The sequence below is a fragment of the Danio rerio genome, chromosome 18, assembly GCF_052040795.2.
Source record: "Danio rerio strain M-AB ecotype USA chromosome 18, GRCz13ab, whole genome shotgun sequence".
Classification (NCBI taxonomy): domain Eukaryota; kingdom Metazoa; phylum Chordata; class Actinopteri; order Cypriniformes; family Danionidae; genus Danio; species Danio rerio.
Window position 1 is genome coordinate 13,711,180 of NC_141038.1, and position 15,268 is coordinate 13,726,447.

General features: G+C 35.3%; 1 protein-coding gene and 1 long non-coding RNA gene across 6 annotated transcripts in view; both read right to left on the reverse strand.

Moving 5' to 3' along the window:
* Positions 1-1,603: 1,603 nt before the first annotated feature.
* Positions 1,604-3,433, reverse strand: LOC147839665 (uncharacterized). Its single transcript, XR_015514794.1, has 2 exons — positions 2,109-3,433; positions 1,604-2,072 (listed from the first exon to the last, which is right to left on the reverse strand). It is a non-coding gene; the product is annotated as an uncharacterized LOC147839665 (long non-coding RNA).
* Positions 3,434-5,045: 1,612 nt separating this feature from the next.
* si:ch211-1e14.1 overlaps positions 5,046-15,268 on the reverse strand; it is a 90,207-nt gene continuing 79,984 nt past the window's right edge. For 3 of the 5 annotated variants that reach the window (XM_087292993.1, XM_087292992.1, XM_087292996.1), the window contains 5 exons: positions 12,125-12,451; positions 10,019-10,071; positions 8,391-8,536; positions 7,681-7,808; positions 5,046-6,603 (listed from right to left, as the gene is read on the reverse strand). In XM_087292993.1, coding sequence (XP_087149119.1) covers positions 6,364-6,603; positions 7,681-7,808; positions 8,391-8,536; positions 10,019-10,071; positions 12,125-12,451 — 894 coding nt within the window. In that variant the 3' untranslated portion in view covers positions 5,046-6,363. The remainder of the gene's footprint in view (positions 6,604-7,680; positions 7,809-8,390; positions 8,537-10,018; positions 10,072-12,124; positions 12,452-15,268) is intronic. The other 2 variants (XM_087292995.1, XM_087292994.1) reach the window with 1 other exon arrangement.

A 15,268-nucleotide genomic window follows, 5' to 3' on the forward strand; every position in this document is an offset into this window, starting at 1 on the left:
CAGCTACGTTTCATTCAATTTCCTTCCAACTATTCCAGCATGTTTTACGCAGCAGGTGCCCTTCCAGCCGCAACCCAGTACTAGAAAACACCCATGCAAACTGCAGCTATGTTTCAGTTCTGATAAATTAATGATGAATTATTATTTCTTTATTCAAAAGCGAGCACTTCCAAAGTTTCAGTGAACCAAAAAACAGTGGACCATGGTACTGTAATACTTTTTAATTGTCACTTAAATTAAGAATCAGCAGATGTTTAACTACAGGTCAAGAAAATTTCAACCAGACATAAAAACTTAACAAAATCGAAAACAAAAAAACTCATTCCAACAATTAAACGAGGGCAGATTAAGACACAAGGTAACAGAATTGTTCCTTTAGAGCAGATGATATGCTCCTGTTTGCAACATCAACACAAAAATAGTTTCAGCACAAAGGCAAGAACAAAACTTCAGCATGAAATAAAGTACAAGTAGCCGGGATCAGTGTTTCAGGAGTCTAGTACTACAGTTTTATGCTCTTCTAACACATCAAAAGCATGAAGTCACAAAGGAATATACTGCACCCATTTGATCAACAGTAGTTTAATGAGCAATAGTGCATTCTGGAACAAATATTCAAAAAAAAAAAAACATTAAAAAAAAAACCTTTGTGCTATGAAATGTTAAGCACTTGATGTCCATAGTCAACAGATGGCCTAAGAAGTACACCTTCATCATTTCTTTGAGTTTAAATCAGTCAAACTGTAATACCCTTTACACAGTGGTAATACTAAAAGTACTCAAGTGAGCACATTGTGGGTGTCATTTTTAATTTCAAGATTGTTCAGTTTGAAAATGAATACAAAAGAACAGTTTAAAGAATAAGCTCTTCAGCATCTACCATAATTTGTTAACTATCACAATGCATTCCTCAATTTTTAGTAAATAAAAATGTGTTGAGAGTAATGCACTTACAAAAGTGTTAAAAAATACTAATCGCCACAACTGTAATCAACACTGATATTCAGAAATATTCTTGAACATAAAATATAAACATTTTAATGTTTTTGTAACACTAAAGACTTATGTAATTATTCAGATTTATTCTCACAGGGATAAATGTTGTTTTAAAACATTTATTAAGAGAAAATGATTTTATTAAATTGTAGTATTTCACTGTTTTACTATATTTTTGATCAAATAATTGCATCATTTTATTTTGGAAAGCAAGACACCTCTATCATTTTGGTAATGCATTTCACTAAAGTGAGACTGATATTTTAATGATTGTGGACAATTAATTTATTATTATTATTATTATTAATAATGTATTTTAAAATTGGTCAATCACTTACTGTTTGAGAACAGAGAAGTCTTATGTAATTATTCAGATTCAACCTGATAGGGACAAAACATTTATTAAGAGAAAATGATTCTATAAAATTGTATTATTTCACTTTATGATCAAATAAATGCACAAGTTTAGAAAGAAAGACACCTGAAACATTTTGGAAATGTATTTCACTGAAGTGAGACTGATATTTGAATAAATGTGAACAAAATCAGGCATAATTTGATTCAAAATGATTAAATATTTTTGAATTTTTGAACTAATGTGAAGCAATTCTTCTTCTTCTTCTTCTTATTATTATTATTATTGTTGTTGTTGTATTTTAAAATCAATCCATCACTTACATAATAACTTGAGAACCACTAATTTTTTTGTAACACTAAAGACTTATGTAATGATTCAGATTCATCCTCAAAGGAATAAATGGCGTTTTAAAACATTTATTAAGAGAAAATGATTCTATAAAATTGCAGTATTTAATTTTTATTATAATTTTGATCAAATAAATGGATAAATTTGGAAAGTAAAATACTTGTAACTCTTTGGTAATGCATTTCACTGAAGTGAGACTGATATTTGAATGACTGTCAGCAAAATCAGGCATAATTTGATTCAAATTTATTAAATATTTTAGAACTTTATGAAGCAATTCTTAATTTATTATTATTATTATTAATATTATTAATGTATTTTAAAATCAGTCGATCACTTACATAATAACTGTTTGAGAATCACTATTGTACTATTGTACTATTGTACTATTGTACTATTGTATCACTATGTCTTTGTAACATTAAACACTTATGTAATAATTCAGATTCATTCTCACAGAGATAAACGGTGTTTTAAAACATTTATTAAGAGAAAATGATTATTGTAAATTGTAGTAATTCACAGTTTTACTGTTTACTTTGATCAAATAATTGCATAATTTTGGAAAGCAAGACACCTGTAACATTTTGGTAATGCTTTTCATTAAAGTGAGACTGATATTTTAAGTAATTGTCGACAAAATCAGGCATAATTTGATTCAAATTTATTAAATATATTTTTGGTTAAGCAATTCTTAATTTACTGTTATTATTAATGTATTTTTAAAATAAGCCCATCACTCACTTAATAACTGTTTGAGAAGCACTATTGTAAGTACATTACTGAAAATGACTTAGCATGCCTTTACAACCTGTCAAATCATAGTAATCCTGCCTCATTCATGTCAGCCCAGTTTCCTTTATATATAACAAACTGGATAAAACTGAAGCTGTATATCCAGCACTCCTGCAGACGCCAAACACAATAAAGGCAAATGAAGATGAAAAACATCACTACTTCAAATGCTATTACTGGACCCACAAGTAGGGTTCAATACTTGTATCATGAAGGCAATGTGTGCTTAATGGCCGTTAATGAAAATGAAAGGATCAGCATCGCAAGACCACAGGCAAAAAAGAAAAATGTACAGTATAACAAAAAAAAAAAAAAAAAAAAAAAGAAGCAGGTCAATCTGTAGATCAATTCAAGGTATCAAAAGCAGTTCAACTTCTCAGAATCTATACAAGAACCAGTGCAAGGTATAAAGTGATTCGGTACCACTTTACAATAAGGCTCAATTAGTTCATTTGAATATATTTGCTGACACAAACCAATAGTGAATGATTCAGAACAGCATTTATTCATCTTTGTTAACATTAGGTAATGGGGAAAAATCATTTACTGTTACCTTACAGTGCATTAGCTCCTGTTATAACACGACTGTCTGGAATACTTGATTCTGATTGGTCAGTCATGACATTTCAAGGTGTTTTATTTAGAGAAACCAACTGCTGAAACTAATAACACAGATGCATATGGGTACTTCTAATCATCCTGACCATCAGTGAATGTGTTCATATTTATAAGCATGTTTGTTACGCTGCTGTTTTGATTATTTGGCGCCATCTAGTGACTGAATAATATATAGATTAGTGTACGCTCCATTCAGCCGTTTTCATTAGTTTGTTGAAAAAAAAAAAACATTTACAGCTCAGAGCAATGTTTTGCATCTAGTTTTTAAATTTTGTGACAAGTAGTCATGCAAAAAGTAGAATAAAGTACATCCAGATGGCTGTTTTCACAGAAAAAAAGCCCTTCAGTCTTATAGAACAGACTTACAGTAGTCACACAACTGCCGATAAGCCTTTTAGCAACTTTATTCTGATATAACAACCATCTGGATGTACTTTAACCACTACTTAACAAGCACAATTTGCTATTTTTTTTATGCGTTAGTAACAAAGTAAGTGATCTATGATTAATAAATGCTGTACAAGTATTGATTCATTCTCAGTTTATGTTAGTGAATACATAAACTAATAGAACCGTATTGTAAAGTGTGACCAACGATTCAACGGTGAAGGCAGTGACACAGCAAATAAACAACACAATATGAAAAACACACACGCAAACCTTTAAAACAAGACTAATGCCAGGCTCAGACTACACATTGTTTGGTTTCTGAATGATTTTTGACTCACGGACAAGAAACATGGTCACACGACAAACAATGGCTACCAAGGCATGGGTGTTATGGTGTTATTAGTGAGAAAGACCCCTGGTAATTCCATTGCCATCTTTTTGAGTGCACCATCTTTGAAAGCTAATTAAATGGCTTTTGTGCTCCTTTTGTTTAACCTCACAAATATGACAAAGTAAAATTCAATGCTAGTCTTTCTGTTGGGATGTGATCAGATACACACTATTGGTATGTTTACACTTGTGTATTTTCATTTGAACTTTTACTAGGGTTATGCCTGGAATACAAACTAGTTAGAAGTTTTAGACCAGGGTGTCCTGCATAGTTTAGCTCCAACTTCCTACAACACACTTACCTGGAAGTTACTAATATACCTAGAAAGAGCTTGATTAGCTGGTTCAGGTGTGGTTTATTGGGGTTGAAACTAAAATAAGCACTCCAGGACCAAGTTTGGGCAACCCTGTTTTAGACACTCAAAAACTGAGACTTTTGAAAATGCTTCAGATTTGTTTTAATTAGAAGACTTAGTTAGGTTTCGAAGTAGATGACCTAAAAAGACGTGGCTTTATTGGTGCCAGAGGTGTAGTGGAAAGTGCATTGACATATGCACTTCGGTGTTTACAGCGACCGCGAGTTCAATTCCCGCCTCTAGGTCCTATGGCAATTCTTCCCCTCTCTCTGCTCCCCAAACTTTCCAGTCAATACTTTCTACTGTCCTATCCAATTAAGGTGAAAACCCCGAAAAATTAATTATAAAAAAGGCGTGGCTCCACAAATTCACTCCCTGATTGGCTCTTCTGGATTACTCCTATCTTGATTCGTTGAGCTCTGATCATATGATCATTACACAGAGTTTTGGTTTGTTTTTGTTAGATGTTTTGAAAAGATGGCAGAAAGTGCATCTAATATGTTCTCTTAATAATAAAATGTCATAATGTTTTGTTTTTACTGTGAATATGCATGCATAGAAGAAACCTTTACCATTTCAAATGATGTCTTGAAACTTATAGCTTGGGGCAACGCAGTGGCGCAGTAGGTAGTGCTGTCGCCACACAGCAAAAAGGTCACTGGTTTGAGCCTCGGCTGGGTCAGTTGGCATTTCTGCATGGAGTTTGCATGTTCTCCCTGCGTTCATGTGGGTTTCCTCCGGGTGCTCCGGTTTCCCCCACAGTCCAGTGACATGCTGTACAGGCGAATTGGGTGAGCTAAATTGTCCGTAGTGTATGAGTGTGTAGGAGTGTGTGTGATTGTTTCCCAGAGATGAGTTGTGGCTAGAAGGGCATCCGCTGTGTAAAACGTGCTGTATAAATTGGCGGTTCATTCCGCTGTGGCGACCCCAAATTAATAAAGGGACTAAGCCGAAAAGAAAATGACTGAATGAATGAACGTATAGCTTGTTTAAAAATAAGTTATATTTAATATATTTGAAATGATTGATTGTACAGTCTGTGCTACCAAATTATGACATTTTATGCGAATACTGGAACGCGAGTTAAGTACAAGGTCTTTTTTTTCCATAAAATGATTTGAAATTGCACATTTGGTTGCCAAATATTGTGAAAACCATTCCAATTGTTACAAATAGGATACATTTGTATAGCTTTAAATTCATTCAGCAGAACGATTATGCCTAACATGCATACTAGACTTATTATGTTTATAATGAATATTATTACAAATTTTCTATATTAGTTACTTTATATTTTTCAGTTTTTAATACATATAATATTTAAAAGACTTTTCCCTCTCAGCATGATTTAATAGTAATCCCATAAGAACCTTTGTTTTATTTAGTATTTGTATATATGCTGCAGTTTCGTACTTTATTTTTATAGATACTTTTAGCTTCTAACATGGAAAACTATGGGAACTCAACTATAGGTCAATGATCGCTTTCATTTTAAAATGCTATGTTAAAATCAAAACACACCAGTGTCTTTTTATGAAAAACAAATAAATAAAATAGATTTTTGTGTCCATTATCATTTACAAATCGTCAACCCCAGGGGTGTCCAACATCTGTTCTGGAGGGCCGCTGTCCTGCATAGTTTAGCTCCAACTTCCTTCAATGCACCTGCCTCAAAGTTTCTAGTACACCAAGAAAGAGCTTGATCAGCTGGTTCAGGTGTGTCTGATTGGGGTTGGAACTAAACCGTGCAGGACACCGGCCCTCCAGGACCTAGTTTGCACACCCCTGCTCTACACTAAACAAATCAAGCCAAAAATCTGGTAATGTGTAGTCTGAACTTGACATAAACAAATGTGTCGTGGCCAGATTTTGGCTTCAACATCCTGGTCTGCTTCCAATCTTTAAAGAAGGTAAAAAACATTAAACTTCAGTCTCGGCACACAACTTGGGGAACCGGAGAGGAAGATGGAAATTAAGGAGAAATGTCTACTCTTCCTGTCCTAATGTTTTCTGCCACCAGGGGGCAGCAGACGCTACATGACAGTCTTTGACCTCTCGAAAACGCCACTTCCATGGGAAGTACAGTGCAGTGTAGTGCAGTTTGGGCCAGTCTCAGCTGTGATAACTGGGAACTGAGGCCTGTTTCTGGGAGAGGCGCATCAGTTCCTCTCGGATGGCTTTGATGAGCGAGGCGGACGAGTGGTTTGGAGGTGAAGGCTCCTCGAGGGGAGCGGAGGGAGGGTAGCCCAGGCCCAGAGAGTCCAGGTGGGCCGGAGCAGCAGATGGCTCCTTCAGGCCATTTCTGGAAGTCTGGAATACAGAGATGGAGGTGTAGTCAAGAGAGCCAAAATCCTGAACAAAGAAATATGGGAGAGAAAGAAGGAAGGAGGGAAGAAATGAGGCAAAAAAGATTTGATAAGGTTTGGAGAGTTTGACAGAGCCTCTTATTGAGGAAGAAATAAGTGGGAAGAGCTATAGAAGAGGAATATTTGTAGCCTCCCAACTGCTGCTTATAATGTTCATCAAGATTTCAGAATCAGAAAGACACACAAACAAAAAATGATCTCAAATAGAGTAAAAAAATTAATTTAAATAATTAAAGATGAACACAATCTTTCCGTTAAACAGAAATTGGGAGGAAAAATAAACAGGGGGGCTATTAATTCAGCGGGGCTAATAATTCTGACTTAAACTGTACATGCATGCATGCATACATACATACATACATACATACATACATACATACATACATGCATACATACATACATACATACATGCATACATACATACATACATGCATACATACATGCATACATGCATACATACATGCATACATGCATACATACATACATACATGCATACATACATACATGCATACATACATACATACATACATACATACATACATAGATACATACATACATACATACATACATACATACATACATGCATACATACATACATACATGCATACATACATGCATGCATACATACATACATACATACATACATACATACATACATACATACATACATACATACATACATACATACATACATACATACATACATACATGCATACATACATACATACATACATACATACATACATAGATACATACATACATACATACATACATACATACATACAGTAGTAAGCAGTTGAAGTGGATTATTATAGTTTCTCAAAATGGTCCTAAGACAAGAATGTTTTTCAATAGTTTTAGGACAACTTTGATGAAAGGATTGATCCACTTCAAATGTTGACTACTATATAGCAAATTCAATTTAATAAATATTCTGTATAACATGTCAGAGCTTAGCATGAGAATAATAAAGTCTAAAAATAATGTGCAAAGAATATTTTATATATGTATATTTGTGAGTGTGCTCATTTAAAATGTATTTTGAAGAGTATTTTAAACTTACAGGCTCCCTGTTGTTAGCGAGTTTGTTGTCGTCCTCAGGATACGGGCTCCAGTTTGACCCACCGAGCTGTCGGCTGTCATTTATACGACCTGTCAGACCAACGTGACTTAGATGATGCAGCTGTGCACCTGTGAACACACATGCATGTTTCACATATCCATGCATCCATCACTACCACTCTAACCCTTCAGGAGGAAAATAACCATAAACGGTAACTAGGCATGGGCCAGTATAACATTCTGATGGTATGATACCCTTGGATAATAATGTCACGGTTTCACGGTATCGTGATTACTGCTCTAAATTAAGTTCTTTATAAATGTCTGGGAAAAAAAAAACAAAAAACTTTTTCCCCTTTCAACACAATACATTTTGAACAATTCTATTTTGAGACAGTAAACATGTCAGGTTGAATAATTTAAATAAATCATTGACTTCTGCTCTCTTTATTAGTTTCAAAAACACAGTTTTTTTACAACTTGAAAAAGGCATCTTTGGATATCTTTTCTGCTGGAGATACTGTTATCCTAAAAAATAAAACAAACAAAACTTGACTTTTCCAAACCGTGGTATTTCTTGAAACCGGTTTTCGTCCCATGCCTAATGTTAACTTCCTCATCATTGATTAAAACTTAAAAACCCTTTGTTAAGTCATGAAAGTTCAATAATCTTATAATAACCCCAATCACAATCCAGAGTTTTTCTCGTACCTGTAGTGCCCCCTACTGGTCGTGGTCTGGCAGAGGAGGGCAGCTCATCAGTGTGTGTCCCTCGACCAGGGTAAAGTGACTCTGGCTGTAGATGTTCAGCAGGCAGAGATTCTCCTGATGGCATATAGCTGGACCCCAATCCCTGTCTGTAGAGACACAAAAACATCAGATACCCACACTGCACTCCAACAAAAACAAGACTTCACCAATCTCACTACAATCAAGGCAAGTTTATTTATACACCACATTCTAGACACAATGGTAATATAAAGTGATTTACATAAAGAATAATAAAAGAAACGAAACACAATAAGTATAAAAAGTAAGAAAAATTAAAATGATTGAAAAATGTGTTAAAAAGGAACAACAACAATAATGGATACACTCATGCAAAGTGATCGGAAGCACTGTTACTTTCCAAAACATCCCCTAAAATATCTTTAGAGGACGAAATTTACACTAGTGCTTGTCGAATATATTGATAAGGCTGATGTACTAAAGAGCCCCTATTATGGGTTTTTGAAAATGAGCATCCATGCGGTGTGTAACACGGCTCTAAGTGGATAAAAACATCCAGCAGAGGTTTAAATCTAAAATTGGAGCAAAAAACAATTTTTTTTTAGCTAAATATTTGATTTAGAGTCGAATAAACGAATCGAGCTGTGTTCGGATGTTTTGTTTGATCGCATTGACATCGATACGGTACATCACCAAATATATACTTCCAGTTTCATTAAAATGTGCATGCGCTTTCCCTCCACACACTAGCGGAGCGCGCAGGGATCATAGGACTGATCATGACGCGAAGATGACGATCACTGTCAGATGAAGATTTGGTTGCAGGGAATAAAGGGTTAAAGTTCATTTTCACAACAACACCACAGTATAGGCAACCTAGTGCTGTGTTTGTTCCTGTCATTTTTCAGATTTTTGATTCAATAACCTACTCTGCAATGCGGGATTCTTCAGTCGTTTGCAGACTTTGACAGGGACTTTGTCAGTAACTTTTACAGTTCAAATGGGCCAGTTTCTTCTTCCTCCATATCATAACATGTAAGTGTTGTTAAAATTGTTCCTTCGTTTTGTGTAGTTTGCAAAATATGTGTTTAATTGTGTGTTATAAGTTGTAATCAGGGCTGGAGCAAGCTGAACTGGCACTCTAGGCGAACGACGAACACGCTGCCCTCAACCCAAAAGTGAAAAATTAAGTGACAGGTTCACGGATTAAAGGTGAGGACTGAGGGGGCGGGTCTAGGTTGCCTCTATGAACGCGACGACCCTGGTTGTAATCCCCCCGCGCTGCTTGTTATACCGTATTTATTATAAATCAGTGCTTGTACTCTATCTCTTAGGATAAATCTGTATGGGGCTGTTCACATATCGCGTCCAAAACCATGTTAAAAACGTGATTTTAAGTGCGTTTCCGAACTGGCAATCCTTTGCTATGGCCACCATCAGCCTTACTTACACACACGCAGCGCGGTAAATTTTCTAAATAAATCAACTTTTGCCACTCTGTGGATTAATACTGAATGTGTGTCGTTGTCATTACTTAGGTTTATGTTTAGGGGTTAGGTTTAAGAGTAGAGCAATATGCCACAAAAAAATTTAAATAAAAAAATACTCACCTATGTAGTAAACCTTGCACACTGGAAGGAGGCAGACCTAATTCAGCATATCTCTGCAAGAAATACACAAAACATGTGCAGTTGTTGAGCTTAAAACAGGTTGATGATTCTTGACTGGAGTTGTTGCTGTATCTACATATTTGGCTGTCCTACTGTAAGTGTTTCATTAAGGTCTGTGTGGACAGACAAGGCTTCAATTTTGAGTAGTTTATTTTCCATCTGTGGAAAACAGAGTATGGGTTTCTTTGATGTGATTTGCTTATATCGCTGTAATATACACATTTATAATGAAATCAGTCAATAACGGACTCCATTAAACCATCATCAAGTACACATGTTTAAAAATACTAGCAATTAGGATATGTATTTGTGCAGACAATTTTTTTTTAGATTGTTGCTGTTGTTCGATCTTTAAGGAACACAAATATTTTGACAAAAATTATTAAAATATTATAAAAAAAATATTTATTCATTAGTAGTATTTTACATTTAGAAATCAGCATTCAACAAACTGTGGATACTAAACTGCTTCTCATATGCTTGTGTCTCTGGTCTAAATGGCAGTGAATGGAGCGTGAAGTCTAGCGCAACCACAGCTTTAGACAAGGGGAAATCATACAAGTATTGGACTGTAGAAATGAAAACAATAATTCATCATGTGCTTTTTAATCACATGAATACGCATCATCTAGTGGTTTCTAAGACAGGATGTGTTCTCAAAAAACCGGAACATATGATTTTCTTGTGAAAATCATGTCCAATCGCTCAGAAAAGTAATAGTATCTCTCTTCTAAATAAACCACACAGTTTGAGGCATTCATGACTTCATAGCAGGATGATTTAAGATCAGATTTACTGTTTTTTTTTTCATACACAAACAGAACGTTTAAAATAAAAAAGTGCACACAATCTGTTAATGAATTTCTAAGTGATGAGGGAAGATAAAAGCCCAAAATTCTTCAAGTAAATTCGAAGAAAAATTTGGATATTCATTTGGATAAAATCAAGCCAAAAACAAGGGTTGTTGGGGGTTATTTTAGTAGTTGTAAAACAGTTTGCCCAAGCAAAACTTTCTCGAAAAGGTAAACACTTTCAACTATTAATTCATGGCGATGATGTAATAGGTGGGTGTGGCTCTGTAGCTCCACCTACTTTGTATTATAAATCTTTTTCTATTTCTTTTCTACTTTGAAGTAAGTCGAGATGAAACCAACTAAAACTGAAAGCTCCACTGGCATCATTTTTATTCTTTAACCAGTTTATATATATTTTATCTATATGTCACTCTATCTCTCTATCTATCTCTCTATCTCTCTATCTATCTATCTATCTATCTATCTATCTATCTATCTATCTATCTATCTATCTATCTATCTATCTATCTATCTATCTATCTATCTTTCCAGTATTAGCCAATATATTTGTTATATATACAGTGCTTAACATAAATAAGTGCAGCTACTTTTAAAAAACAAAATCTTTAATCCATTTTTTTGTGTTTACAGCCAGTATATTTTGATGCATTTAAATAAAACAGTTTTAGTTAAATCCATTAAAATAAAAGTTTAGTCACCTAACATCTTAAGGATTAGAAAGAAAAAAAAAATTAATTCAAACGAGTTATTGTAAAAAAAAATAAAATAAAAATAATAATAATAATACATAAATATTTAAACTAACCAAACTATATTGCATATTTCTTTATGTTTCTCTTTATTTTTCCTATTTATTATTGTTATTATTATTTAATATTTTTCCCCAACATTTTAGTTTGTGTGTACACATTTTTGGGCTTTCATCTTAAGCTTTTTTTTTTAAATTAGTTCCAGTTTTGGCTTTGGTACTGATTAATGTATATACAAATATATATATTATTGTAAATGATATGTAAATATTTGTTATTATAAAAAAATATTAAACATTCTATATAAAATATTAATTTGAAAGAGCGATATGTGAGGGGTGTACTCTTTTATGCTGGGCACTGTACATACAGTACACACCCACACACACCAAATAAAAAAAAAACTTAAATATTAATATAAATAAAACAATACCAAATGCTAATCAGCCAGTAAATCAGCAATCCGCTACAGTTAATCTTACCCCTGTGTAGGGATTCAAGGGCGGGTATCCTGGGCCCCAGGGCCGTGGTCCCCGTGATGGTGGGCTCAATGGAGGTGGTGGCGCAGGGTTGATACCGACCCCGGGCAGAGTGATGCCAGCGGTGCTACCCTGAGATGAGGGAGACACAAGGGCGAAGGCATCGTCCAGGAGAGAGTGCATCTGCTGCCGGGCCTCCTCTATAGAGGGCTGAGGAGGCAGGTAAGGGGGTGGTGGAGGAGGGTGACCAGGAGGAGGAGAAATCGGACAGTGAAAAACATCATCCGTCGGGGATGGGCTATTATGCTCGGGACACTGGTCTGGGTCCGACTGCAAAACCAAATCAAATGACAAATAATTATCATCTTAAAAACAAGTTACATGTTATTTTATTAAATATACAATTTTCCAGTCTTCAGTCTTCACTGCTTAACAGTTTTGTGGTGTAAGCCAGTGGCCATCAACCTCTTTATTACTGCGGACCAGTCAACGCTTGATAATTTTACCATGGACCAGGGGGGTTGCAGCGGTGGTTCTGAGGTTGCCAGGCGATCATCATTTGTTTTCTCAGAGGATGACAAGCTGACAAAACATTGCTGTCACTCTGATAAAAGTATTATTTATGGAGAAAGTTACAAAGCACTGCAGTGTTTGGGTCTTCAGTGTTTGTCGGAGATAATTCGTCGACCAAAATGTAAATATTCCATAAAAAGTATAAAGCTGATCGATCAGTTGTTGTCACAAGGCTCGCAACATTAATTCAACTGTGTGCGTCTGGAAGATGCGAGCGTGTCATGCCACTTGTGTGCGCACCTCGATTGAAAATAATAAACTTGTGCAAACTCTTAAAACAGACGTGAAATGTAAACAGCCCTTAAAGTCGCCGTCATTTGCGATCTCTACAGACATGGTGAATTCACCTGGTTTGTTGACAAATGGTATGCGAATCTATTCCTCTGCAATTCGCGGGTCCTTCAATGGGCCTTTTCCCCTTTAAGCAAAAAAATTTCCAAAGACTTCTGTTTCTTACTTATTTTTCTGCTTGTGGGTTAAATTTGGCCACTCAAGTGACCGAGATGTAAGCGAGAAAATGTGGTCATTTTTCAAAATAAAGGATCATTCAGACTCATATAATAAATAAAACAGAATGACTCCTTGTGTGGGCCGGTACCAATTGGTCCATGGACTGGTACAACCAGCACTGGTACTAATTAGGGATGTAACGGTATTGTAAATACCGTCATACCGCAATATTAAATTTTTTCGATATTACCGAAGTCGCATGACTCGGTAAAACTATAGGTCTTCTGAGAAAATTTGCTCAGGCGAATGAAGCAAACAGGAGGTAGCTGAAACTTCATTTCCCATCAGCCCCGGCGTGGCCATAATCCTTTGCGGTCTGTTGTCGCTACAGATCCAGTAATGCGGAAATGGAGTGTGCTGCTAGTAGCGGAGATGAAAAAAAGATGGAAATGATCGAACCTAAAGCGGGTGTTGTCGCCGCGCGCGTGCTGAATAGCGGTGCTGTCGCGCGCGTTCTGATCAGCTGTGTTGTGGCGCGCGTATTGAAAAAGCGCCGAGGGGGGGTTGAGCGCGCATACTCAAGAGAGGTGTTATCGCGCGCCTACTGAAGGGCTGGACTGGACGGAGGTTGTGTCGCGTCGCGGGGGCACTTTTGATCGTTTTGGAAGGGCATTTTCTATCCAAGACTAAAAAGGGCATGTGCACTGCACAGGTTGAGCCCTATGTGTGCACGTGCCTGCAAGTTGGGGAATACGACTAATAACAGTCATGGGGACTGCAGAAACACAGCACACTGTTCATATTGATGCAGACATTGACTTGTACCGCAAAGAGATCTCTATCTCACTCATGGTTTGTCTTCTCAAGTGGGGGAAAGACAATGCACAACGTTACCCCACTGCTGTCAACATGGACCAAGTCATATCTCTCTTGTCCCAGAAACCTCAGTCCCAAATGAGAGGGGTTTTTTCTGTTGCAGGGGACATTGTAAATGCCCAGAGATACCAGCTTTTACCAGATTGTAATTATATGATAATTTTCCTTTAAACCCATCTCTATCTAAGTGAGTGATTAAATGTTGAATGTGATGAGTTTTCAACAATACTAAATTGAAACTTTATTTTTTTTACATGGTTTAATAATTTTTTGTTATTAAAATTGAAGTTCCTGTTTCAAAGCTAACAGATAGATGACTAATTTGTATGTCATTGACACTTTTGGCACTTTTTTGGAGTATTTTCAAAAGTTTTTTTTTTCCTGTAAATGATTCAATAAATACCGTACCGTGACATTCATACCGAGGTATTACCGTACTGTGAAATTCTGATACCGTTACATCCCTAGTACTAATTGATCCATGGATTTTTAACCCTCTTGTGAAATATTTCTACATTGATATTTGATGGAGCAAAAAAATTTTAACAGTATGTCTGATAATATTTTTTCTTCTGGAGAAATTCTTATTTGTTTTCTATCGGCTAGAATAAAAGCATTTCTTAATAAAAAAAAAAAAACATTTTAAGGTCAATCTTATTAGCAATATTAGGCAATATTTATTTTTAATTGTCTAAAGAACAAACCATCGTTATACAATGGCGTGCCTAATTACCTTAACCTTCAAGCCTTTACATTGCACTTTAAGATGAATACTAGTATCTTGAAAAAGATGTAGTAAAATATTATGTACTGTCATCATGGCAAAGATAAAATAAGTCAGTTATTAAAACTATTATGTTTAGAAATGGGTTGGAAAAAATCTTTCAGTTGAGCAGAATGGGGGAAAAATAAATATAGGAGGTATAATAATTCAGAAACTGCTAATAATTTTGACTTCAACTGTACATATAAAGAGAAAATAGTAAATGTTTTTTGTCACTTATGAATAATTAATGCTTTCTGAAACAAACCTTTAAGTTAGAGTAGGGCAAATAAACCTTTAAATAACAAAGTTAATCAAATACAGTTAAAATTACAGTTATTTATATTAATACTATTATTATTTTTAAATTAAGAAAATGATCTTTCAAGGAAATTAGCACTTGCTAATTCGCTGCATGTAGTTGATTAGCAATGTCTTAAATTACAAACATGTGGAGAGATCAGGAAAGAAACAGCATGGATTTG